A 27284-nucleotide genomic window follows, 5' to 3' on the forward strand; every position below is an offset into this window, starting at 1 on the left:
GTGTGGTGCATGTACATTTTTAGGATGTGTGTTAAATGCGCAGGTTAAATTAAGACCGGCTTTAAACAGGCTTTTCCCAGAAACATTCCAACGCCTCAATCATCACTTCTCTGTACAGTTTAGTGCAAGAATGGGAAGAAGGGACATCTGGTGGCAGTCATTTGTACCACATACTGGCATTTTGGAATTTAAGAAAAAGTATTTTCTTTCAGTGTGGAGAGGAGAGGTACGCAGGCTGTAGCTGGCACATATTTCAAATAGATTGTATCGCCTTAAATAAGACTCCATATCAGAAACCGAATCAGCTTTATTGGACACGTGTGCTTACGCATACATGGAATTCCACTCGTGTTGTTCCATTGCCCTCCACACAAGAAACATATAAAAACATAAGCACATAACATAGAACAGTTACAACAACAATCGTGAATAATGTCCATCTTTAATTATTGATATCGATGAGCTTATTCTCTCCAGCAGCTAACGTTAGTCAACTATCACAATCTGTGGCTGATGAAATAAAACGTTAGGAATGTTAGGTTTCAGAATGACGTGTGGCTAACAGTGATGCTAGCTCATTAGCTAGCTCATTAGCCCCGGTGGTGTCAAAGAAAAAAAACAACGAATAGACAAGTACTTCCGCTCTGACCGGAAGTTATTCACTTCCCAGCTTCACCATGGTTCCTCCAGTCGCAGTGTCGCCGCTCATAAAGGTAATTATAACATTTGTCCCCCTTAAAATGCCATTATTGGGAGTTTGTCCAGTTAAGAGGCATTAACTGATTCAACACGTCACCTTTCCTGCATGTGCAGGTTAACGTTAATGTCATTTGCAAGAGTAGCATGTTAGCTAATGCTAGCAGTGACATTGACAGGCTTGAGCATTTCTCCGAGGACAAACAGCTGGAGGCCAAACTTGGGGGAAATCGTCCACATCTGTTTGATGTGGAGTTCGTGATTCTAGCTTAGTTAAGTTAACTCTTTGTAGAGCTGCACTGACCCCGGTGTGGCATTTCAGTTAACGGCTAATGAATGCTAACTCCGCTAACGTTAGCTTTGTCCACTTGAAGAGCAGAAGGGTCAGAGAGCGAACTTCGCTCCTCTTATTGCTGTAACGTCCACTGGGCGTTATTTTATTATAGGATGAGCAGCACTGCACCCCGTGACATTGACAAGGACACAACTGAGGGAAGAAACTGCATATAACGTTATATATCAGCAAGTTGAACACAGTCGCGTCAACGAGGTGCATTGCAGTTGGTACTTAGAACGTTTTTAAAGAAAATAAAACTTAACTATTAACACGTATTCAGCAGATTATGCTAAATGACCTATGCCTAACCCTAAATAACCTTTTTATTTCAGACGGCCCGGTGGTCCGCTCTGCTGCTCGGCATGTTCTATGGCAAACAGAGGTTCGGTAAGTTCATGTCTGCGCATGCGCCGCCCGAGCGTTATTGTTCCAAACTAAAATGAAATTTCATATCCAAAGGAATGCATTTATAGCCCTTTAAGAGTCTTCATATAACTCAACAAACAAACATAGGCTAGACTTACTTTTAGAAAGGAGATACGTTTAATTGATTTGTTGTACATTTGCCTGGATTGAGTACATTTATCAATAACATATATTTTTTGAATATAGATGTATACTATAATTACGTACAAGAATAGATTGTACAGTGTTAAACTTTTAACCGTCTATTGGGGTTTGTTTTTGAAATGGTGTTGTTCAGATTACCTAAAGCCCATTGCTGAGGAGGAGAAGAGGGTTGAGGAAGCCGAGAAGAAGATCAGAGAGGAGCAGGAGCGCATCTACAAACAACTGGCTGAAGGTACAGTCTCTTTCCTCCTGTTTATGTCAATGAAGCAACAACTATTCCAAAGCCATGTCTTGTTACTTATTTCCCTCTCCTGTTCTCTCTCTCCTCTCTACAGCTAATTCTGACTCCATCTTGAAATGAATGAACTCCAAACCTGTGGCACTATGTCCTAAACTCAATAAACAAAAACATATTTTTTATGTATTAATCAAAGTGTTGTTGTTTTTTTTAGTCAGTCTTCACAATAAAATGGAAAAAATATTTTAAACAATCAACCTCTGCAAGTCAGTCTTCAGGTTTAGTTTGTTAGTTGCACGTAATACAAGACCGAATAGACTGCAGCACACAAGAACCACCTTGTGATTACCCTGTGTGAGTTTGAGTGTGTACCCGTCCTTCAGCAGGAGATGAGCATGGTAGTAATCCTGGCCTGGTTTAGCAGCAATCCCAGGATTGGGGTCAGGGAGCAGTAGTAGAGAGTGCAGTGTGGACAGAATCGTTCCCTCAATGTCCCTGTGAGTTGTGTCATATTGTAACCTTCATCGTGAACTCTCCCCCACCGTATAGCGCTATTGTAATTGTGATGGCCAAGTGGCAGCCGAAGAGCTTACAGTACATTTCATACTCACTAAAATATTATTAAGTAAATAGTTACCACTAACAGTCTGTATTAGCACATACACTTTGGTTTAAATTTCCATTTCTGGATCCTAGGAAATCAATTCACTCCGTTTAAAAAAGACATTTGCTTTATTTTTGTGATTATTTCACACAAAACCTTTCAAGTGGCAAGCTTTAAAACACTGCATGAAATAAAATAAGTCTACCTAAACATGTTAATCGGTATGTTTGCAGCAAATGAAGGTGCATGTTTTACCTAATATTACCTGGTGATACTTTTTTATTTAGGCAAGCAAAATAAAAACAGTATTTCAATCCCTACGTAATTGAGAAATTACTTTTACTAATTTGCCAATTTTACAAATCACACTTTCACTATTCAAAAATTAAGCATTTCTATTTGAACTACAAAAATATTTTTGTTTGTATTTACAAGGAGGAACGAAGCATGTACAAATCGTTACAAGAAGTTTGTCTCAATCAGCTTTAGACGTCTGCCGTACTTTAAAGCTGCTGGATGATGAAACACAAATAGTTTGCAAGGTTTCCTCCCAACAGACCTTGATTCAGATTATTGAGCTGATGCGTCCTCCACATTTGTACATTATGTTCCCTTTCCTTTCTCATTTAAACCCATCATTGATAGCTACAGTAAATACCTCCTATATAGGATGGACCAGTGCAGACGATTTCCCATCAGGGATTAATAAGTAATAAGTGGGACATTTTTGTGTAGAGAAATGGCTTAAAAAGTAGCCATTCATGTCCAAGCATTCAGGTCATGGCTAATTAATCTGCTAAGGAACCAGACAATTTTTGGGATTTAATATGCTGTAATTTAAAAATACATGTTTTTTTATATTTATAACATTCTCAGCTACTCTCAGATGTATGTTCAGGACGAAGCCATCGTGCTTAAGCAACTAAAGGCATATTTACAGACAGTTACAGAAAATTTCTTTTGCCCATTTCTCCTAAAATATATACATGTTTTACTGCAGCAATCTCAAGCTCCTCCTCTACCTTTGGCTCTCTGCAATCAAGGTAAACAGACTCTCATGTGTAAATGGTAAGTGACTGGAAGGAGGGGACATCAAATTTGAATATATGTACAGTAATAAATTTACATTCTGAACCCCTAAATTATTATTACATGAATATACAATATAAACTATGTTTGAAAACAGTTTGAAACATGATATAGAATCTACACTGAGACAGACTTTGCAGCAAATAATTACTTGGATAACGTTTATACACTTATACATTTTATGTAGTGGATATAGTAGCTGTTCCTAACCAGATTTATGTACAAATAACTTTATAACTAAGTTAAAGGAACCGTATTAATACATATAAAACAAACAAACACACACACACACACACACACACACACACACACACACACACGGCTTTGTATGAGAGAGAGAGTAGAAACCTGAGATTCAAAATGTATCTGTACTCTTGATTCCTATTTAATTAAAGTAAAAGTTGTCATGATTTAAAGTAAACATGTGCCGGTGTCCCGCTTTGCTTTTCAACTAATTTTCGGCTCACCTGGTAAATGTCTTTTAAAGATAAAACGTCTCTTCTCCGTGAGGATTCTCTTTCCTCTTTTTTGATCGGAACCATTTCACCTGGAGAAATACTACAGCGCTTTCCATTCACCCTCGTGTCCGCCTTTCTGACTTTCTTTGCGGTCAAACTGAACGTCTGGTCAGCCGCGGCGCCCAAATCATTCTGCAGTCAGTCCGCCATGAGCCGTCTGTGTGTACGTGTTTGCCCTTTTAGCACAGCGAGCAGGTCTTGGAGCCTCCACCACTGTTTGCAGGACCTGATAAACGAAAACATAACAAAGTAAGAGTCAATATATTTGTGGATCAGTAACATAATTAGGCGTTTTGTTCTTTCACCTTTGCACAATTTCAGTCTTCAAACAACCGATTTAAAAAAGTTATCTGTAGTGTTCCTTTGGGATGGTGGCACTTGCTCTACATTATACAGAATATCAGGGGACACCCGATGGCACACAAGTGACTGAAATTATTCAAACGTCATGGCAGCAGTTCTGATGAACTTCACAGTTTAGTTATTTCAAAGAAGTACCTCACCTTTACCGCCAGCGGGTGCACCTTTTGCAGCCTTCTCATCCTCTATGGCTTTGAGTTTAGCCTCATACTCTTCTTTCTTAGCATTCCACTCCTTCCTGTTATTTAGGATCCCGTCCAGCATGGGCTGGATTTGTGGGTGAAAGCGTGAAAACTCCTGAGAAGAAAAGCGTACAAATTTAAATCAAATAGGTTTGCAAGGATGGAAAAAGAGCAGTCGAGGTTCCTTCTCCGATGAAAGTAACTGAGCGGTTGTGCTCTTATTTTGGTTTATGTACAAAATTAGACAAAGAATAAAACATCTAAATATATACTAAATAGAATATTTGCTTTTTGTAAAAACATGCAATCAGCTAAAAGCATTCATTTAAATTACCTTATAGACAAACGTGCAGACAAAGTCAATAAAACCACACTGCATCTTCGGTAGTTCTGCTGACTTGTTCCGGTCCATCATGGGCTGGTGGGAGGGAAAGAAAGTACACGTGTCACTTGATCGTGTTCACATACAGGAATATAGTTATATATATTTAATTTATTTAATGATTAGGTGGCAGACAGAAATGTGGGCAAAAATAACCAAAATGTTCTAGTTTCAGCATTTGCTGCCTTTCAATATATCATATAATAATAATAAAATTTGCAATTAAATATGTTTGTCTTTTGGAAAGTCGGTCATAGTAAAGCAGACATAGCAAAGCAAATAAATTGGAGGAAATGATTAACTCCACACGTACGTTAACGGCCTACATTTTTTTTTATGTGCTTCTACGTATGCACACTTTTAACACGGATTCAAAGGCAAACACAACGGCCCTTTGTCAACTCACAATAGGTTCCTGCTCCAGTACCGACCTCTCCAGGTCGCCCTGCTCCCAAAACTCTGCTGCTACGGACAAGGCCACCTGAAAGAGACGACCGGAGAAGTAAACAGACGGTAGAAAAGCAGATCACATTCAGTGAGACACCCATTCATAAAGATTCTCCTGCTTCTCACCTTGCTCTGTATCTCCCAAGGCTTGGCGATGGCTGACAAATCACATGCGGTCATCATCATAGCCCTAAAAAAATAAATATGTATTTATATTCAGAAGATCAAGAAATATAAAACGACACAGTACATTGTACACGCTCGTTGTACTCACATGACGATTTCTTTGCGGGTTGTTTCTAGAGACATGAAATCGACCCACTTCTTTTCATCCTCATATGTGTGTGAAAGGTCCACGATCTTCTGGAACATGGTTCTTTTCCTATCAGGGCAGGAGGAGAGGAGCTGTTTTACCATTTATCATCATCGTTAAAGCGTGAAGATGAGAGAAAGTGCTAAAAAACGAGGGAATCAACAAGTAGATGTGAGTGAATGAGAGACTGTGCTGACTTGAAATAAAGAGCCAGGTCAGTGGCGATGATGGCGATGTCCGTTAGATGAATCACATGGTCTATCTGTCGCCTGTGAAGGTTCTGGTAGATATTCAGTGACTGCGGATGAAATGAGAGAGATGGGCATCGGTCAAAGCTGGTGACGCGGTAGCGCACAGGTGGAGTTTGACTCTCCTTTCTCACCTCGTCAGCCAAGAGGAACTTGCCCATCTCTAGATGGTGCCGCTCCAAGATGGAGGAGCCATGCAGCTTGGCCAGAGGGTTGCCAGATCTGTTTGTGGGGGGGGAAATAGGGAAATCCCTCAGATGTTAAGTGAATTATACACAACATTCCAACCATTCCAACATTTCCTCTTTCAAAGTAGCCTATTTCTCATTTGGGTTACCATGTCGCTCATTACCAACAACATTTAAATCAGGTTCACAAAAACCAAAATCCAAGTGTTAACATGTGCTTTGAAATCTGTGTCCTAAAATGAACACTTTGCTGTCATGTCTCCTTTCAGTTTTGGATGTCATAGGAAGGATTCTTTTTTCCACTAGGAAAGGAGCACTTACTTGACTTGGTACAAATTGTTGGTCCCTCTGTGGTCGAGATCGTGGAGGAAGCCCGCAGTTATCATGGCCATCACCTCCAGGTCAGTGTAGTACCGCTTCAGCATTCCCGTCTGAGCACTCGGACAAGGTGGTCACAACAAATCAAGCGCACATTTTTCACATAGATTTCTTGGCCCGAGTCGACGATACGGAACGTAAAGTTAAATATTCCATTTTCAAATGGTAACAAATCAAAGCACTATACCGTCAACAGCGTGAACATGGTCTGCCCCACGTTGAAGCCATGGCGCCAGTTGTGGTAGGTGATTTTTCTGTAGCCTTTACTGAGCGAGTACAAGAAGCGAACGAGCACCTGAGTGCAGAGAAGCGAGTGATCACGTTCATGCTCGGGGGGGGGGGTTCATGACACGGTCTACAGTACCACGCTGCAGGCGCGCCTAGATCACCTCTTGAGGGACCTGGAACTTCTTGACCACCCCGACCTCGTAGTACATCTGCACCGCGCACTTAACCAGTTCCATCTCCGTGCAGTTGAAATCCGAAAAGTGGAACTCGTAGATCTCAAACTTCTTAACGAGTGGAGGTAGTTCTTTTTTCTGAGAGGGGTATGAACACATCAAAAGAAAGAGTTTAGGTAACTGACACAATTATTTCAATAAAGTGTCCCTTAGGCCTGAAGACGTGTTTACCAGGATGTCGAGGAGCTGCTCCTCTTCACACTCACTGGGCTCACAGCCGTACACCTCTCTGGTGTTCTGCCAGGGGAGAAAAACATGGTGGCTAAGTTTGAATTGAAATAAAAAGCAGAGGGACACTGATACTGATAAGTTCTAGAAAAGCTACGCGCTAGTGCGCGACATTTTCAATAACAGCTGAAACCTTTCGATGCTCATAATCAGCGCGCTCACCAGGACGTTCTGGATCTCGTCATCCCGGCATTTGATATGGTAGAGCACCATGTCTTGGGCAATTTCTTTCCGATACTCCAGCTTGTTCATCTTGTCGTAAGTGTCCGTGTTCAAAACGGACCAGCCGAGGAACTGGGTCAAAGCCTGAGAAAAATAGATATGTGTATTTCACAGACAGTCCAAATGCTGGAGGATGAGGAATTATTCAAAGTGACAGAAATTCAGCGTCAACAAACCTCCATGAGCTGCTCATCCTGATCATCAAAAGGCTTTCCGTCTTTTCTGTTGTAGAAAGTGGCCACGCCGACGATCTCTTCCTTCTTGTTGACGATCGGCAGCGAGAGGACGTTTTTAATGGTCCAACCGCTGCTGTCGAGCGGCTCGGTCTGAAACAAGCAAAAGCGTGTGATGCAAATTTGAGTCATCTCCTTCAGCTTTCAGCGGACTCCAGCCCTCTTCACGTCTCTTACCTGAAACTTGAACATCTCGTCAGCAGCTGTATTCATGATGTTGCAAATCTGAGGAGCAGAAATGAAACCGATGGATGGAGGTGTGAGAGTGCATTCATTTGGTCTCTAAATGATTCAACGGCTTGTGGTAGTGTAATGAGAAGAAACTCACAAAACCGCTTTCAGCCACGTAAGTGGGCAGGCCGCTACTCAAGGCCCAGTGGTCCGGAGTCGGATTGCTGTGTGACCCAAGAGCAAGTCGGCCAGTTAGCAACACTCTGCTGTCAAATATACCATATTGACTTCAAGGCCAGTTCCCAAACATGGAGCGAGTTCTTCTCAAGGCTGATTCGTTGGTATTTTCTTGTCCTTTTCATCCGTGACCACATTTTGAATCAATTTTCGGAGTGAAGCCAAAAGATTTACTCACGGTATAACTTTGATGTCTTCTTTTCCGTGAAGGATGTAATCAATCACTTTGTAGAAAATGACCTCCTGGGGGTTGAAATGTGGTTTGAAATGGTTAAATAAGGACGTATCCATTGCCAAGCAGAGTGTTGATAATAATGTGAGATGAATGAAACGAAAGGAGCGTACCCTGCCGTCAGGAGTGACCGGGCCAGAATACGGTGCCTGCTCCCCCATCAACACTGGCCAAATGTCAAAGAACTCCTGGAGGGGAGATGGTTTAAAGCAAACGCGTGAGCCCAAAACACGCGACAACACGGGCAAGAGACTCAGGAAAGACGGCGTACCTTCTCCTTCGTCATGTCCAGCAAGCCGACAGAGTAGCGGTCACAGTTGAGGTAGGCGCGCACCGTGTACAGGGCCTTGTGGAACTGTCGCTCGATGTCCGTCAGCTCCTCAAACACCTTGTTGGCCGACCACAGCAGGAGCTGGAGGAACACGGCAAACATGCAGCGGTCAGTGCGAGCAGAGCGGACGCAGGCTCATTCTGCATGTGAGCGCAAGGCCGAGGTCAAGGTGGGTCACCTGTCCCTTGCGGGTCTCGCAGCTGTGGAGGTAGCTCAGGTGGTAGATCTTCAAGTTCAACGTGGCTATTTTCAGATACTTTAAAAAGAGCTAAAAGGACAAACAGAGGGAATGAGAAAGCATGGCGGGTAAATAAGGGTATTCATACGTGACTCAGTACAAGATGTGGAGATGTGGAGGCGCAGAATACGGATGGAGAGACATTTCGGGAGACGACAAGGTGCGTTTGTTTAAAAACAGGAGTACAAAAATGTCCCTTCAGTTTGGGACTCTCAAGCTAGTACCTTGTTTGACGACAAAACAGCTGTAAATTAAAGCTGTCATTAGAATTATAATTGAGCATTTTGACAAGACTGTGATTTAAGGTCATTCTTTTTTAGATTCATTCCTACTTTTGGATTATTTTCTCCTGCTGTGGTTCTTATGTTGCTGAATAGTCCATTTTTATAGCCAAGAATCTCAAATGAAGTGCAGTCTTCATGTTTAAAAAAGGTTGACATGTGTGAATATGTTTCGAATGAATTTAAAAGCCAATGGTCACATAAAGACAGATAAAGACAGATAAGACAATATTCTGTGCTTAACTTAATCGTTTCAATGTTACATGGTGTTGGTGAGTAACCTGCTTCAGATCCAAGTCCATAACGCACTTCACCACCTCAAGCTTATTTCCATTTTGAAGCTTACTTTGCTTCTAATTAGGATTAATGACCTAACGTATACTGAACACACGCCTACTTGTAAAGACCTCGATGGTCTACCAGGTCTAAATATAAGTGATAGTAATCTTTTCGGCGTCAGACCGACATGATGAAATCTCGTGTGGGATTCCCTCTCCCACCACCGTCTTGTGGCAGTTGTCTTTCAGAGTTGTAATCGCAATTTGAAATACTGGTGCGTGGGTGCCGGCGCGGTCGGGACTCACGTCCTCATCCTCAGCAGTGAAATGTGGTCCTGTGGTCTTGTTCAGAGCCATGATCACAGCCACCATGTCTTTGCCGTTGAGGATGGGCGTAGCCAGAATGTTCCGGGTCTTGTACTCGGTGAGTTCGTCGACGAATGAGCTGAAATGCTCGTCCTACCGGACAGAAAACACACGTAAATGTTCAGAACGCTCTCAATTGTCATTATCATGACTATTACTGACGTTCACCGTTCACACACCTCATAAGACTTTAGCTTGACCAAAAAGACAAAAAAATTGTAGCACTTAAATTTGACTTCTAACGGCTCGTTGTAAATCGGCTTACTGAATGAAATTGCACTTGCTTGTTCTTTTGAGTTTGTATTCTTATGGTTGAAATATGATATATATGTATACATTAGTATATTGTAGAGTTCAGAATAATTGTCTCTTGTTTAGATATCACATGGTAGGTAGTTCTGTCTTATAATTTGGACCAAAAACAAGAAAAAAAAGTATCTAAAATCACTATTAAACAAGAAGATGTTTTATTTTCAAAAAGAATATAACACTGCTTGATTGTCATGGTGAGTTAATTTTAAAACTACAGTACTTACTGGCTAAATGGACAAAATACATATTTAGTGTCTAGTTTTGTCTGTAAGGAGGCAGTGCAAAGCGAGCTGGTTTTGATCTGTTTTAGATTCCTGCTGACTAAATGCCAGAGGCGTCTAATCCACAGATAGAGCAGAAGCTGATGGGATCTAGAAATAAATGGATTATGTCTCACCAGGGGATTTAAATTCCCATGGACACGTGTCATTAACGCTTCTTTTACTTGTCTGCTCTCATCACTAATTAATGAAAACATACAGATTTAGTAATTTAGTGTCTAAAAATCAAATTGGCTTGGAGTAATAATATTATGATGATAATAATAATAATAATACACCAAAACATTTTCAAAATTGAAATAATCAATGTTGGTTCATCTGCAACTGCCATTTGTAGGTTTGATCCACATCTGTTCATAGAACTACAGTCTAGTTGATGTAAAAATCAAATTTTATCCAATTGTAGTCAAACCAAAAAAACTTTATCACAGTGTGAAAAACATGACCAGGTTTTGGTTCGTCTTAGTTTAGCTGAAGAGTATATTTCAAAATTCCTTAATGGTTTTGCCTGCTAAAGCTCGGCTGAGTCGTATCCAATTAACGAGTTGGTAACTTAACCTCATGAACTGTAATTCAGTTCGGAATTAAAACCTGCTGGCGATGAGATTAAGACGAAATAGCAAACGGGAAGGACTTCCTCGGTCATCACTGCCATTTCCCTCCCACTGCACCGCTCACCTGCGTGACATCTCTCACGTTCACGGTCTTCTTGGTGAGGGCCACGTGGCCCACTATTCCCATGTCCAGCGGATAGACGATCTCAGAGTCCGGCTGCACGACGCAGTCGTCCAGCTGTGCCTCTGTGCTGACGTTGAAGAGCCGCGTGGCGAGCTCTCCGATGCCGTTCCGCTGGCGGTACATGAACAAGCTGCAGCGGTCCGCGTGGATCAGGGAACTGATTCTCTTCAGGATCTTGAAAACCACCTTTTCCACGTTGATGTTCTCTTGCATGTCTTTGATCAGCTCATACATGATTTGGCTTTCTTCAAGCTGAAGACAAGAGCAAAGGGGTAATGTTATTATACTATCGGATTGGTTTGTGCGGGTTGACAAGAATGAAACAATGAAATGTACCTGAGTGAGGTCTTTGAACTGGCTGAAGTCAATCTGTTCTTCTGGGAGTCCTGACAGCTCTGACATGGAGGCAGGGCTCATCTTCTTGTCAAAGTACTTTTTCGCAAACGCAGGGTTCTCCTTGAGGAACTTCTCCACATCTTCCTTTTGCGAACCCATGGTCCACTACTTTCCTCCTCCTCTTCGCCCCAAACGTTCCCGTCGTCTCGCTCTTCGGCTCAGTGATGGAGCTCCCGCTCGGTTCCACCGCTTCCCCCCCACCGAGTGAGCTACTTCCAACTTCTCTCAACAGAAATTAAATCAAATGGGACGAAGCAAAAGCAAAGCACATAGTTACCGGTTCGTCCAGTAAATCCCTTCAAGAAAATAAATCGTACGTATTAAACGCAAAAGGGGGAAACTAAAGTGGACCACATCCGGGTAGAAGATATCAACGCCCCCCCTCCCCCACCCCTTTGCCCCCCTTGCAGGTGGGATGAGCGGACTAAGTGAGGGAGAGCCCTGAGGAGGAGGCGGAGGGCTGAATCGAAACAATCCATCTGTCATCAGCAGACAGCGCTGAAGGTTAGCAGGGATCGGCCTCTGCTAAACTCGTCAGCTGATCACCTGGTATCGGATATCCGGGCCACATTCTGCATCGCCCGGCGGGCTACGCCACGCTCTGTAGGATCCCTCGAGGGACACAAGGATCGAATGGAGATGAAATACACATTGTTTTCAAGCGAACGCTCTGATATGAACTTTATCCTCTCTTTTGTTTCACTGCAAGTCATTCATATGTAGATTTAAGTTCATATACCTTTCTTATTCTTAATTAAATGTGCCAGTTTTATAAATGGTACTTAGATAATAAGACCTCTGTGTTACTGTGTTGTGTAATCGTTGTCTGTGTTACTTTGCTATACAATCATTCCCATGTGACAAACATTATGGGCTCTTATCCTGTAGCTTGCATAATACTTTACAGTGTACGAGTGGTCTACTGGAGTATAATGTTTCTGTCTGTCGCTCACCCACCTGCAGGTCTAACGGTACCTGTTCAAGCTCTTTAAGTCCTTATTAAACAAGGCCTCCTCTGGCATAAGCCCTATTTAGTTGGGACAGAAGCTGATTATCTCGGCACCCCGACTCTCCGTCTTCATCCGCGTGTTAGTTTACCTGCAGTGCCCTTTTCCCCGGTTTGGACAACCATTACTTCATTTTAGAGACTGACGCTCAGTGGTATTCTGATAAGACTGAGATAGTAAAGTCAGACCTTTAGTTAAACAATAGGGAGCGAATACTGTCAACTACCCACCAATACACAACGTGGCGAAAGAGAGACTTTTAGTGCTTCTGTTAGAAAGTTCTGTCACACGGAGCCGGGAGGACCTCTCTATAATAAGGTTCCACATTAAACAAAAGGTCAAATACATAATCTGCTTCCACTATAACAGATTAGACTAACGCAGGTCCACGTGGTGTGTGTGTGTGTGTGTGTGTGTAAGGTTTTTATTTCACAAATCCAATGAATTACCTTCATTTGTATGTTTTAGATAAGCAAATAAATAATTTCTGCGCCCAATAAGCGTTACAACGGCCCGCACGTGCATGTGAATGTTGTTTAAGGATGGACTAGAGAAATGATGGGAGCGTATGATACGATATGTGATGACCAAATATTTAGTTACAGTTTATATGGATTCAGTGTTACGCATCACTACTATTCTATCCTTACGTTCACACACACACACACACACACACACACACACACACACAGACACAAACGTACGTGTTGCAGTGCTGACACTCACCACAAGGCGCCAGCAGACCCATATAATACCACCTGTACTCTCAAAGCCATCTCACACTCCTCGACCTCCAGAGGAAGTACATTATAACCAATAGATCGACACACACGTGTTGACTGTCCTGCCTATTACACTCTGGTAGTTTAAGGAATTGCAATGCAACAAAGAGGAGAGAGGCGCTGTTTTTCACGGTCATTGTCTGGCAGGACACCTGTGAGGAAACAGTCTGTGCATCTTCAAGTAATAGCATACAGTGTTCTGTATATCAAATTACAGCAATGTCTTGTCTGTAAATGGATGAACACAGCAATTGGAATTATTTGTCGGATCTTCCCAAACTTCTCCAGCCGAAGGACTTAAAAACTGTTTTTCTCACATCAAAATACAACAACAAAACTCCAAATATCAGGAAATGTCTCCATGTTTTGTGGACGGGGTGCAGAGTTTGAGCTTACGGTTTTAGCCAGTGTGTGTCAGCACAGTCCCTGAATGTGACTGTACTTAAATAGATATAAATACCGTGGCCGTGATGGTCCACAGAGGATGTAATCGTTGCGTGAGCCTCGTCACGGGTCCGTCCAGGTTACCGGGCAAAAGCACGTCCGTAACGACCGGAGGCTTGGAGCATGCGCTGTGGAATAAGCCACGTTTGGGCTTAAGGGTGTCCTCCCATAATAAATTAATTCATATAAACGTTGTTAGAGGATCAAAGTACGTAGTTCACATATTTCTTCACAATTTTAAGAATGGAGTCTATTGAGTGAATTCCAGGCAAAAGTAATGAGCCAGATGAAAATATCGATTGTCTGTCTTGATTGGCAGGCCTGTATGTATCCTCGCTGAGGAGACAGTTTGTAATTTTTTTTATTTTTTTTTGTGTAAATGCAACAAATTTAATGCATACGTAAAATTAAGTAGCAAATAATAAAAAAACAAATCGACACCCGAAGAAGACTTTGAACAGTGTTATGGCGACAGTAATCTCATGTGATCAGGGCTAATCCACGAAATGAGTTCATTATTTCACAGCAGAGAGTGTGAGAAAGTAGGCGCATGTGTGTGTTCTTTATGTGTGTGTGTGTGTGTGTGTAAGTGCAAACCTGCATGCATACAAAATAATATCTGTTGATTTCTACTCCTCTTGCCATTAAGATTAATATCTGTGCCAGCGTGATCTTTTGTGTGGTAAAACACTTCTCCAACATGGTGCATTCAAGCCCTTATCTAACTGTGTTATACGTGTTATTAAGCGGATCATCCCATTGTTGGGAATGTCTGGACAGACTTACAGGCTACTTCTTCCAGGATTACACACTGATTACTCAACCACAAGAAGAGAACATAAACAAGTTGTTCAATGTTGTCTCTCATCTGGTGTGAGATAATGTTCTCAGCCTTAAACTGTGCTGAACGTAATCATGCAAATAGTGCTGTAACATGTTTGTATAGCACTTAAGAAAGAACTCAAGGGGACTTCACATGGTAGAAAAAGGAACAAATAAATGATAACAATTTAAACTAGGCAGGTAGACAGTAAGAAACAAAAATACACAAACCATTAAAGGTTAAAAGCAGATTTGATGGTGATATTTACCACATTACTAAACTTTACTGTGCCGAAATAACCTTGTGAGGAAATATGTGTTTGTTTGTGTACATACAATGCAATTATCTGCATTTACAGTTGTGCACACGTACAGTCATGTGGGTGTTTTTTGTACACAGTACAGTGTTTATTTATTGTGACACTTAGTCCTGTTAGGGTTTGGATGCACGCCTGTAGAGAATGTATAACCCTAAGCAAGAGTAAAGCGTTAAGCTGTTTCTAGTGTGATATTTACATTCCCCTTTAATTCAGCCTGACTTTGAACCGAGCTCGTCCACGCGGTTATACCCAGTCCTTCTACGGGAAGACTCATCAACATACCTTTTTCTTTTGGCAGCAAAAATGGAACTATTCAAACGTGTTAAATCAAATCGTCTATCATTTTTAATTAGCACAAAAGTTATTCTTTGTATGATAGTTGCAGATATTTGAATTTACAAAAGTACATTAATATCGTACGACACATATGAATATTTTCTTAATCAGCCAGACATTACTGAACTATGATCAAACGTTTCTGTTGCTACTTAGTAGTTAATAAAATAAAATAAAAAAATACAAAATTCCATTTTATTTACCAGAAATTTGTTTTATGACACTTCAAATGTTTGGTATAGTAGAGAAAATCCACACTCCAAACAGTAATTTTCTATCTGTGCTGTTCAAAGTGTTCAAGTTCTGCTTATGCGCGCGTGGTCCTGCTCAGATATTTGCCTGTTTTATTTTGTTTCAGTTGCATAAAGGTCTGATTGTTTTTATCGAAAGTCCTGGCCAGGTTTCATCATAGAAGCCAGATTACGGTAAGTATTTCAGCCCAACAGGATTACCTCTAGATTTAAGCACCTTATTTAGGACCAAGCAATGAAAATCAGCCATAAGCTTGTCTGTGGACTGTGTATATAAAGGTCGGCCCTCACACACAAGACCCATTCAAGTGGATAACCACAAGAAAGAACATTCAGGTGTTGGTGTCGCTTCTTTGACTCAAACAGGTGAGATTGCCGTATCATTTATTTGACCTTTTACTAACTAGTTTGGGAATTTTCTTCAAATTGTATTTGAGGTGACCAGCAAACGCCTTTGTCCTTTTTTACTCTGCTCTTTATGTAAACTTTCTCTTCTGTCACCGATGTCACGTTACAATTTTCCAGAATGTAACAGCCTGTCATGTTTCTATTTTCTTCATCCTGCATCAAATGGAAAACACACTTGTTGATTGCTTCCTTTCAGAATGACATCCTCTAAAACGGCCCTGTTGCTGGTCTTGCTGTCCTGCGTGCAGCACTGCCTCTCTGCCTCCTGTGTCGTCGACAGCTTCACAGTCAAAGGGGACTTTGACCCCAAGAGGGTGAGTGAATTCAAACTCATCGACGGCATGCGTGTTGAAAAGTAAGACCCTCTCTGACCTCGCTCCTGGTTCTTTTTCGTTGCAGTATGCAGGAAAGTGGTACGCACTGCAGAAGAAAGATCCGGAGGGCCTGTTCCTGCAGGACAACATCTCGGCTGAGTACACCATTGATGATGACGGCTCCATGACCGCCTCCTCCAAGGGACGCGTCACTCTGTTCGGGTGAGTCAGAGGGCCAGCAGGGGAATTACAGCTTTATTTAACTAATAGTCATCTACAGATACAATTGCATCTGTGGATGCCTCTTTAAACTAAATTGATAAACCTTCTTGATTCGTTTTTTGGTGTCGGCAGTTAAGTGGGATTCTGTAAAAACACATTCTGATTCAGTGTTAGCAACAAACTGTGTTTTCTCTGGATTATGGGGATAATGAAGAATTGATTTTTGCAGTGAAATGTGGGCTTTGATGCAAACCCAAACCCAAACAAATACAAGTATTCCATTGCATACCAAAATACATCTAGGCTTTGTTATGAGAAATGTAAACCAATACTGTACATATTTAGAGATGTTCTGTAAAATTGCAAGAAAATGACAACAATACTAGCCAAAGACTACTTTGTCCACTGACACGTGTGTCCTGCAGCTTCTGGGTGGTGTGTGCCGACATGGCCGCCCAGTACTCGGTCCCCGACCCCGCCAGCCCCGGCAAGATGTTCATGAACTACCAGGGACTGGCCAGCTACCTCTCCAGCGGAGGTGAGCTGTGCCCACATACCTCCTCTCAAACCCTCTGTCCTGCCTCCCCGCGCGCTCTCTAACCTCCTCCTCCATTTCTCCAACCAAGGTGACAACTACTGGGTGATCGACACCGACTACGACAACTACGCCATCACCTACGCCTGCCGCACCCTGAAGGAAGACGGCAGCTGCGAGGACGGCTACGCCCTCATCTTCTCCAGGAACCCCCGCGGCCTCCCACCCGCCATCCAGCGCATCGTCCGCCAGAAACAGGAGGACATCTGCCTGGCGGGAGAGTTCCAGCCGGTGCTGCAGTCTGGAGCCTGCTAAGGAGAAAGAGAGAGCAGAGCAGGAGAGCGTGAAGCCGGCCAGGTGCAGTCAGGAGCCCCTGGAATCAAGAAGGGGGTGGGTGGAGGGTATATGTGTAAGAAGGCCTGTGTGTGAGAGTGATGATGCGAGTGGACGGACACAGAAACATGAAAAGAGATTGAGAGGAGGATACAATTGAGCAACGATGGTGGACAAAGATTCACATGTGTTGTTTTGTCATTCTGTGTTCATCCGTTGTTTGTAAGGAAAATGTTACTGCTGCTTTGGAAGAAGAAATAAAAGATATTTTTCTAAACAACACCACCTGAATTTCTTCATTTTTGTAAAAAAAAACACGTAAACGTGCATAAATCTCTCATTCATAAATATCTATGAACAGATAAACATTTGTCAGCAGTTGAGGCTTGAAAACATAATGTAAGTGGCTGTGATCCCTCCTGAGCCAGAGCCAACCCAACACACACTGAGCAGTAATACGCTTACTGGTGGTCTGATGCCCAGAGACCTTAGTCCTCTCACATGCTAACGCACCTGTTTGGCTACTTAGCATCATCCAAGGGGTCAACCATCATGTCAAAAGCTTACACCGTCAGTAAAACGTTGTCGAGTTTGGGGAAACGTAGAGATGTTCGTATCGCTGGTGTACGGTTCTCTCCATGTTATGCAACGCGATGGAAAGAAATGTACTGAAGCAAAGTATCGTCAAGCATTACTGTAACCCAGTATAAGAAGCCTCACGCACCGGCTTACTCTGTGCAAGACAAGCAAAACAGTGTCCCCCGCTTGGACACATAAACTCATAAAGAACAGCGATAACATTTCTTCTATCAAGTTTATACCGGCGACTTTTAGTTACACTTAGCATTGAACTTTGTTGTTATTTAAATAACAATTTAGGGGGATTATAGGCTGTAAATGCTAGTTGACCACAACAGTACGATGTGGACATATTTCAACCTCACTTTATATTCCTCATATGACTTGGAAGCATGCTAGATTGACTGATAACATGCACCCTCAGATGTTTATTTAAACATCTCAGTAGGTTACTGCACCAGGTCAACGTTCTTCTGCGATCTAACGTCTTAAAAGATATTGTGGGATTGCTCAGTTATATTTATAGATGGCTGTTCAGTTGTGTAAAGTCCTGACAGGAGAGCGCGAATTATCTTTGTGGGTGTTACGGAAAAAAGCTGCCGTAGACTCAGTCTGCCTTTAAACAAGTGCAGCTCTGATGGGATCAACTGTTTGACCTTCCTGGAAATGAGACCATTTAATATGCAACGTTTGAAACACAGAAAATAGAGGAAACTACGTAGACATCACTCAACATCGTGTCACCGTTACTGCAGACAGAGACCGTTTGGACCCCAGATGGTTTTCACTTAAAATAGGCTACTTGAGGTAAGAATATTAGTGGATTGATCTGCTTGAGTCTGGTGACGCCAGATACCCAACGTCTGGAGAGCTAAGAGTTATGGGCCGGTACACAGGGAGTGTTTACGGTCACTACCTTTACTGAATGAATTGTGTATTAATTGCTCATCTTAGAAGTGGCCACTAGAGGATAGTCTAGCCACATTGCGCACAAAGAAATGAGCTTGAATACCCATCATAACTACTTAAAGTAATCATAACATTGTTCATGTGAACATGAATGGAACACCAGAGAGCAGCAATATAAATGGTTCCTGAATGCAGCATCTGAACTCAGGAGGTGAGCTTGTTATTGAAACATCACCAGACTGCTTAATCCAATGATCCGTGTGTGTCCTACGCACCATGTCGTCATTACCTCTGCGTGGAGACAACAGAGGAGAGACAGGAGGCGGCTTGTGTTCTCTCCCCGCCCCCATAAGATGCAAGAAAAGTGAAGCCTTGTCTTGTGAATCGAGCTCCGTGAATCTTCATTCATGCAGTCCTCTGAAGACAATGCATATTGCTGTTGGTTGATTTCAGAATTAAAGGTGTGTTTATTGTAAGTATGAATAAAAGTGTACACACGGAGTGGATTAAATATTTTATTTAGTCAGAGTACAAACAAAAAAAAAACGGTAAAGACAATTGAATAATATTCTTGAGTAAAGGTTTGCATTACATTAAAATAAGTCAACTTTTCCATTCTAAGTAATAAATATCTTGTTTAAGTACACAACATTTTATTAGTAAGACAGTATGAAGATTAGTCAGTATTTCTCACTCACAAACATAGACATCTCTATTCTAAATTGATATAAGCATGCATAGCTACAGCGGTGCTAAACATAAACTGCATGTTAACTGTAGAACAAAACAATCGATCAAAGCATCACAGATAAGTCAACTGTGAGAAAGCACAAGCACATTAATGGTCATGCAACTTCCCCAAGAAATCCTCCATTAGAAACCACCTTTCCTCAGTCACAAGGATAAAGGATGCTGCACAGCCCCGGCTGTGTCACTTTCTGCCACTCTCTGTCTCCCCTGTTTATTTCTTCGTCTCCTCGATCTGCTCCACCTCGCTGGACTCGTCCACCACTTTGCCGTTGATCATCGTCTGGGTGACCACCTTCACAATCTTCCTGGTGCGAACATCAGGCTCTTCTGCACAGACACGGACGACAGGAGATCGAATGAGATGAGATGAGATGAAATGAAATGAGACAGAAGATGAGAAAAAGAGCAAATGGGATGATCTGGAATGAGATTTGATTAAATGAATTGAAAGGACTAGTTTGAATGGGCACGACAGACTTACACTTGTGAGAAAGTAAGCTGCGATGAAAAGAGATGATTAAATCACGAGGAGACAAAGGTTTGATGACATGAGCGGAAAAGAGAGGGAAATACGATGTGATTTGCAGGGATGAGATGCAATGAGGTGGTATGAGGGAGGAGGAGATGAGACAAAACATTAGAGGCAGTGAAATGAGAGGAAAATTCAAACGTGGTAAAACATTTTAATCTCACATTTCCTCTGTAATTTGTTCAACCGTGTGCCCGAGTATCACCTCCTCAGTCACTGCTGGTTCAATTCACCTGATGTGGTTTGATCTGTTGCTCAGTGAACTTCTACTTGTATGAAATAACTAAATAAGACATTAGGGCTCTAACCATCAAACCCCCCTGACGTCAGTCTTTGCCTCTGGGCTGCTTTTACTCAAAATGCCTCGCAGTTTGTTAATCCGGCAGCAGGAGTCAGTCGGATTAAGACACATTTCCAAGTCATTTCTGTGTCTCAATCAACGGTGGGTGTGAAGGCGTCCATGCCGATGTCGTATATGCACAGCATTGGGATGAATGTTTTCACACACACTTTGGTTGCTATTGGAGCTGGACTGTTGTGTTTGCATTGTTTTGATGCGATTGGGTGTGTGAATTTATAAGTTTCTGTCAGCCTCACTTTCAAATGACAAAATAAACACATGTGAACAGTTTGCTGTACTTATCTACGTCATCATTAAAGCTTTAGTCACTCCATGCTTTCTTTGTTTGCGTCATGTCCCGATAAGAATAAGTGAGTGAGCAGTGCTTCACTCTTTGTACTCTATGTGTCAATATGCTGTACAATGTTGTGCTTGAAGGCCATTCTGTTGCTCTGAGATACCAGCAAATACATTGCTATCTTTATGCTATATTTTTATTTCATCAGTCAGATATTAAAAGCCAAATGCTCACTTTTCGGTGGAGGAGGAACTTCCTTGACTCTGAGGGGCAGAAAGGAAACAAGTTAACAAGTATATCTTTAAATTGACCTGGAACCCACATATACAGGTTTGAATGAATAGTTCAAGAAATGTCCTTTTTATCTTTCAAGCTGTTTGACACCACACTTAAAATTGTATGAGACTGGTACCAGCAGCCAGTTAGCTTAGCATAAAGACCGCTAGACCTGCTGAAAGTAACATGTTACAAAACCCCTCAACCAGGATCTCTAAAGCTAGAAAGATTTCTAGATTTACATGGTGCAGTCAGAAGGCGACTTGTTTCACAGGGGTTTCTGTTTCCTTTGCATTGGGCATAGCTATGCTAAGCTAACAGGTTTCTGCCTCTTGCGGCCTGAGGCGAGAGCGGCATTGATTGATCGATCTGAGTGGAACTCACGTCTCCTCTCCCTCCAGCAGGCGCCTGTAGGTGGCGATCTCCATCTCCAGGTTCTGCTTGATGCGGAGGAGCTGCTCGTAGTCGGTCTTGGTGCGCTGCATGTCCACCCGGAGCAGCGAGAGGTCGTCCTCCAGCTGACTCAGGGTGGCCTGCAGCCTCTCCATCTCGGAGGAGTATTTGTGGCCCGTCTCGCCCAGGTTGCCTTCCAGCGCCGCTACCTGAAGAGAGAAAAATGAAGCCGCTGTGTCTGCCGATTCTAAAATGACTTCCCAGACCATTATCCACAAATACCTGTCAACCGGCAGGGCCTTGGCATCCAAAACAAAATCGCTGCTCAGACGTGATTACCCCCGTCTCACTGCCGAAACTCACCCCCAGACCATTGAGCAACTGCTCCACGATGTCTCGCAAGACTTGCCAGCGTGGGAGAACATGTTTACTGTCAATACGGATTAGATGAGCCCGAAACAAAGTGATCTTTCTCAGAAGTTGATGGCATGTTAAAATAAACGCGTGTGGAGACTAACTGTGAGTCCTGTCTTCATTAAGTCTTTCACAGTTGGTGTCGGATGGAGGTTGCTGCTTTTTTCATTAGGTTTTGAACAGAAACAGCACATGCAATTATTGTTAATCCAAAGAACAACTATATCAGGCCCATTGTTGTGTTGCATTGTGCATATTGTTCTGTTAAATTGTAAACATCAACCTTCAATTTGCTTCATCCATTCATTCTGTGTGTTCATTTGGCCCCCCCGCTTCTCGGTCGTAGCAGCTCACCTGTTTGTGCAGACTCTCCAGCTCCACCTCCAGGTTCTGCAGGAAGCGCTGCCTCTCAACCAGCTCGCTCTGAGCTCCTCTCAGAGCCTCGTTGCTCTCCTTCACGTTGTTCTGCACCGTCTCCAGCTGGATGAGAAGGTCACAAGAACGGACGCGTGTGGCAGTTCAAGAAGTGTGTTTCCCTTCGCTCGCTCCGTCGTTTTTTCTCCGCGCAATTGTTCCCCTCACCTTCTTGCGGTACCACTGCTCAGTCTGGTCCTTGTTCTTCTTGACGATCCCCTCGTACTGGGAACGCAGGTCAAACAGAACGGTGCCCAGCTCGGGCCCAGTGGCCGAGTCCACCTCGACGTTCACCTCATCTCTGGCAATGCGAGACTTCATCTGCTCCAGTTCCTGCGGGGCGGAAACACGGTGACTTTTTAATTATATCCTTATATAATAGCGTCCATGTGTTTATTTTCTAATGTTAAAGAACCTAATGGTTGTCTGTTTGAATATAGAGACTGTGAATCCTTCACAGCGGGGTGGCGGGGAGGAGGGGAGGACTTCTTCATAATTTAGATGTTCTCCATCAATAGTTGATGGGGCAGAGCTCACCTTACTCCTGGCTCCTCCGCTCACACACACTGACCTCTAGTCATGATCCACCCGATCTCTGTCACTCTCGTTTCTTTGTGACACACACAAACGCATACAAACAGCCAACAAACAGGCCTCTGTTGGAGAACTAAGTTGAAATGTGTACTTTCATTTCTGCACAGAAGTTGTCTCCTTGCTTTGGAAGCGGGGAAGTGTGGGGGGGTCTACAGTTTTTGACACAGAGGAGATGCCAGAGTGTATTGCGGAACGCAGACTAAAGCAACATTCCACTTTCCTCACATTGGACAAGGTGAACGTTCACGCGTGGTCAAATAAGACAAAAAAACAACTGTTGAATTGAGTAGAAATAATTTATGCGCATGCCCGATACATGTGCATGATGTATTAAAGGATTAAACAAAGCCTTGATAATGCTGTCTCAGTTAGTGAAATATGCTGGATTGATGCAGTTGTGTGTCACTGCGTTTCATTGAGAGGACTTGTTCTCTTGGTGGCACTGGGTAAATTAATCTTAGCTTCTCATTCATCCATAGAGGACAGGAGTCCGGTTTCCTGGAATCAGCTGATTGGGCCAAAATAGCAGGTTGGGGAAACCAGATCTACCTGCTTCTTTTGTCTATAGTAACCAGAGCACCACCCCCCACAATGCTCCCCCCCCCCCCTGTCCTCTTAGGCATTAAATAAGACCTCATAAGTCCATCCAACTGGGTCACACAGATAAACAACTAGTTGTTAGTGAGGGCAAGCGGCAGAATAAGGGAGGGGCCCCAAATGAAAACGAGATGAGGCCAATATCGAGTAATGGAGAAGTAAATGTGATGAAGCGGCGTGTTTAAAGTGTTCTACGGACACCACAGAAATGTGTGAGAAGCAGATAAGAAAACCAGTGAAGACAAAGTTAGATCGGACTCACTTCCTCGTGGTTTTTCTTGAGGAAGTAAAGCTCTTCCTTCAGGCTGTCCAGATCCCCTCTCAGGGAGGCAATGATCTGCTCGTGGTCGGCCTTGGCCTTTTTCAGGGCGACACAGTCGCGCTCCACGGACTGACACATCACCAGCTCCGTCTCCCACCTGGCAAGGTCCAGATAAACAGAGAGCACGGCGGAAAATGTAATACTTTATTTATTTTGCATGAAGGCCTCATGAAGTGACATCGATAACTTTTATGAAACAGAATACTGAAGAATCTCAGTCCCTCTGACTAAATACTATAGTAAAAAAAGGCAAATAAATTATTAAAGCGGAGTAAATCAAAATGATATGATCGTTTCAGTTTTCCACCTTTGTACTTAATCACTCACTTGATTCTGAAGTCATCGGCAGCCAGTTTAGCATTGTCAATCTCCAACATGAGACGTGCATTTTCCAAGTTCCTCTTCCTCACCTGCCAAATGTCGAGGTAGAGAAACGATAGACTTTAACATCATTTCATTAAAGCCACACTTCACACGGACGGCATGGGCTTTTAAAGCTTCATTTGTTACACTGGTGTGTTTTATGTGGTATACTGGCAGTAGAAGTGGGGGGACCAATGTTTCAGAAGACAAAGCATTTGGGTAAATCATCACCCAAAGGTAACACATTACATTTCTGTTTTTCCCTCCAAATAGGCAAAAATAATAATTAACTCTGTCCAGGCTCGGTTTGCAAACATGTTAACACAAATATCATGGGTAGGGCGAATTCTTCCTCTGATGGATTAAGTGATTGCAACTACTGCACATGTCCACATTTGCATTGATGTTTTGAGTATGTAAAATAACAATTGTCGTCATTGTGACCTTGCACAGGCCGGCCCTCTGAATGCCGGCCTCCATACTGTATGTCTGCTGTGGTTGCACGTCCCTTCATGCGCACCTCTTGCTCAACAGCATGAGCTTGGGCCATCATAGAATCGAGGTCGTGACCTTTGGGAATGCGGTCCAGCATCAGCTGCTTGATCTTCATCTCCAGGTCTGCGTTGGAGCGCTCTAGTGAACGCACCTGGAGGAAGACAAAGAAAGAGACACCCCAATGATCATAGTGTTTTTGTGACAGAGGGAGACACGTCACATGGCCCAATCCGGCTGCAGGCCAGCAGCTTAACGGCGCTGGTTTCGGTGCGTGTCGCACCTTGTCCAGGTAGCTGGCCAGACGGTTGTTGAGGCTCTGCATGGCCTCCTTGTCGTTGATGCTGTTGCCGTGAAGGCCGTTGAGCTGCAGGCCTGCTGGCCCGTTGAGGTCCTGGCCGATGGAGGCCGACCGACTCAGGGGGCTGGTTGCAGTGAAGGACACGGAGGCGCGGGAGCGGGCGCGGCCGGTGTCGATCAGAGAGCGACTGGAAAAGGAGGGCTGGCGGTTCACGGAGAAGCTCCTCACTGACATGCTGGAGGTCATGATGGAGGGCGCTGTGGGGCAAGAACATGCAACAATGACCAACTCGTGGAAGCGTTGGTGAACTCTTAAAAGTCAAAGTGGAGGAAATGCAAGAGAAGAGAAGCGAACAAGTACAAGTGATGGATGCAAGTTTGCATCCATCACGGCTGCTAAGGGCTCACCTCTCTGCATGGACACTGAATGGATGTTCAAATTACACGTGTCACAAGGAAAATACTTAAAACACCAGATTTATTGCAGTCATTTAAACTACACGAGATCTCGCTGTGGAAAAGCTCTTTTGTGGCCCTTAAATAAATGAGTTTTATTCCAGCGTTCGGCAGCTCAATGCAACTAGGGCCTCATATTTGAGACCACTAAAAATGATGAAAGGAGTCTTTTTTCACAAGTGTACATTTGGCCGGCTAGTGGCTCTTCAATTGAACCATCTGCATGGAAGACATTGACTCATTATTGTCACAGCCTCTTCAGTCTGTCCATCTCGGCTCTATTCAAATACGGAGGCAACTCAAGTCATTGTAAAATCTAAATGGAAATGAGCACAGCTCAACCCTGGGTCGAAGAAGAGCCTCTCACCGCACTAAAAAAGCGCTCTTATATTGTCTATTACTATGATAATAAGGTGCATTTTACATTCAAGACACTAATGGATTCACTCAACAGAAGGAAAAAAAAATGAGGAGATAAAATGTGGTTCCAGAAACTAGATAAAGACCATTGGTGACGTGATTAAATGTAGAAAAGATTATGACAGCGACGTCTCACAAAAACGTTCTGAGCGTTACTGAATGAAAACGTTTGTTCCGTCCTACTCATTAACCTAATCTGATGGTAGCAGGTGTCTAGATTACGTCCCGGACCTTCAAGTGTGACTAGTTACTGTACGGAAGTCAAACATGAACAGTGAGTCTTTGTTTGAGTGTGTGTTTCTGTGGATTAGCGGTCAGGGGGAACCTTTCCGTCCCGGTCACTTGATCCCTGCGGCACCGTTCCCACAAAAGTACAAAGGACCCAGCAGGAGACAGACAGCCCTTGTTCAGGTGAAATATAGATCTTGGGAAAGTGATTGGGAAAATATTCAGAAGGAATTCCGGTGACACAAAGAAACACTTTGTTGTGCAGGTAAATGCGACTTTCATTTTTGGAAAAAAAATCATCTCTTGATTAGCCGACAAATAGTTTTGTCGACAACTGTTGAGAAAGTAAGATTCACTTCGTTGAAAGTTAGAACGCATCATTTTAAGTCAGATACATGCAAAGTTGTTCTAAATAAAAGTGGATTTGCTGAAAACAATTTAAATCGCTCATTCTAATAAATAATTTATTCAGCATAAAAACATCCTACTCACCCGGGTTCTGGTTCTGGTTCAGATAGAGGAAAAGTGGGGTCCAGAGGAACACCGGAGGATCTGTGCTGCAGATGCTACAGGTGAGCTTATATGCAGGTGTACAGGATGTGGGAGGGGCTAACTCTGATCAGGAGGTGCATGTGTTTGCAGCACCTGAAGGTGTTCATGTGTGCAATCTTTTGCGAAAACCGTCCGTGTGTTTGTCCAACACTCTTCCCCTTTTGTCTACTTTAAGATCCCTGTCAGACAATATTATGTTTGGAATAATAAAACAGTAATGTACCGTGGAAATTTCCCTCGAGTAAGTTGCTCATCAGCTTACTTTGAAAAGCAGTTTCTTCCTTCTGTGCTCTCATGTGTCTCATTATCATCACCTGCCCTTTAGTGCTTGTGCGCTCTCCTCCTGTCTTACAGTCAGTCATCTCGTTGTAACCTGATGCTCTTACCTGGGATAAATAATTCAATAAGTTTCTGACAAGACGGCATGCTCGCCCAAGCACTTTGTGACAAACATGATATGCAATCGTTGTAGTTAACATGCAAAACACAAGAATAAAAGCGTTGTACCCCCTTAAACAAAAACGAAAAAATGTGCACTAGTTAATAGTGCAGGTTTTGACTTTAAAGATGTATTTGAGCTGGAGGAAATACTGGAGAAGTTGGGAGTAACTTTTGGTTTATTTAATCAATGTGTACGAACACACACCTAAATCTACATACGCCCACACATGCACACAAACACAAAACTAACACACTTTGCCGTTATTATTCAAACTTTGCGGTTACTGT

The 27284-nt window shown here is 42.9% G+C and overlaps 4 protein-coding genes across 4 annotated transcripts; 2 read left to right on the forward strand and 2 right to left on the reverse strand.

Moving 5' to 3' along the window:
* The first annotated feature begins 121 nt into the window (after positions 1-121).
* Positions 122-2031, forward strand: atp5mea (ATP synthase membrane subunit ea). The gene is made up of 4 exons (XM_040198490.2): positions 122-713; positions 1366-1420; positions 1737-1835; positions 1939-2031. Exons 1-4 carry the CDS (start codon positions 678-680, stop codon positions 1962-1964), a joined length of 216 nt encoding a protein of 71 aa, XP_040054424.1. The 5' UTR covers positions 122-677; the 3' UTR covers positions 1965-2031.
* Positions 2032-2554: 523 nt separating this feature from the next.
* LOC120832225 (rod cGMP-specific 3',5'-cyclic phosphodiesterase subunit beta) lies at positions 2555-12045 on the reverse strand. Its single transcript, XM_040198356.2, has 23 exons — positions 11496-12045; positions 11100-11411; positions 9769-9921; positions 8844-8933; positions 8606-8746; positions 8448-8522; positions 8281-8345; positions 8023-8089; positions 7872-7919; positions 7638-7787; positions 7402-7545; positions 7183-7248; positions 6940-7089; positions 6738-6845; positions 6494-6603; positions 6119-6206; positions 5934-6034; positions 5698-5805; positions 5550-5613; positions 5383-5457; positions 4929-5012; positions 4556-4709; positions 2555-4278 (listed from the first exon to the last, which is right to left on the reverse strand). Exons 1-23 carry the CDS (start codon positions 11652-11654, stop codon positions 4232-4234), a joined length of 2559 nt encoding a protein of 852 aa, XP_040054290.1. The 5' UTR covers positions 11655-12045; the 3' UTR covers positions 2555-4231.
* A 3677-nt stretch (positions 12046-15722) lies between these two features.
* rbp4l (retinol binding protein 4, like) lies at positions 15723-17611 on the forward strand. Its single transcript, XM_040198463.2, has 5 exons — positions 15723-15883; positions 16122-16239; positions 16325-16461; positions 16887-16999; positions 17088-17611. Exons 2-5 carry the CDS (start codon positions 16123-16125, stop codon positions 17309-17311), a joined length of 591 nt encoding a protein of 196 aa, XP_040054397.1. The 5' UTR covers positions 15723-15883; position 16122; the 3' UTR covers positions 17312-17611.
* A 1707-nt stretch (positions 17612-19318) lies between these two features.
* LOC120832259 (keratin, type I cytoskeletal 18) lies at positions 19319-26633 on the reverse strand. The gene is made up of 10 exons (XM_040198419.2): positions 26496-26633; positions 24883-25157; positions 24628-24753; positions 24072-24154; positions 23685-23841; positions 22400-22564; positions 22172-22297; positions 21395-21612; positions 20969-20997; positions 19319-19894 (listed from the first exon to the last, which is right to left on the reverse strand). The coding sequence occupies exons 2-10, from the start codon at positions 25144-25146 to the stop codon at positions 19779-19781; spliced, it is 1284 nt and encodes a 427-aa protein (XP_040054353.1). The 5' UTR covers positions 25147-25157; positions 26496-26633; the 3' UTR covers positions 19319-19778.
* Between the last annotated feature and the right edge of the window lie 651 nt (positions 26634-27284).

Source organism: Gasterosteus aculeatus, chromosome 14, assembly GCF_964276395.1.
Source record: "Gasterosteus aculeatus chromosome 14, fGasAcu3.hap1.1, whole genome shotgun sequence".
NCBI lineage: Eukaryota > Metazoa > Chordata > Actinopteri > Perciformes > Gasterosteidae > Gasterosteus > Gasterosteus aculeatus.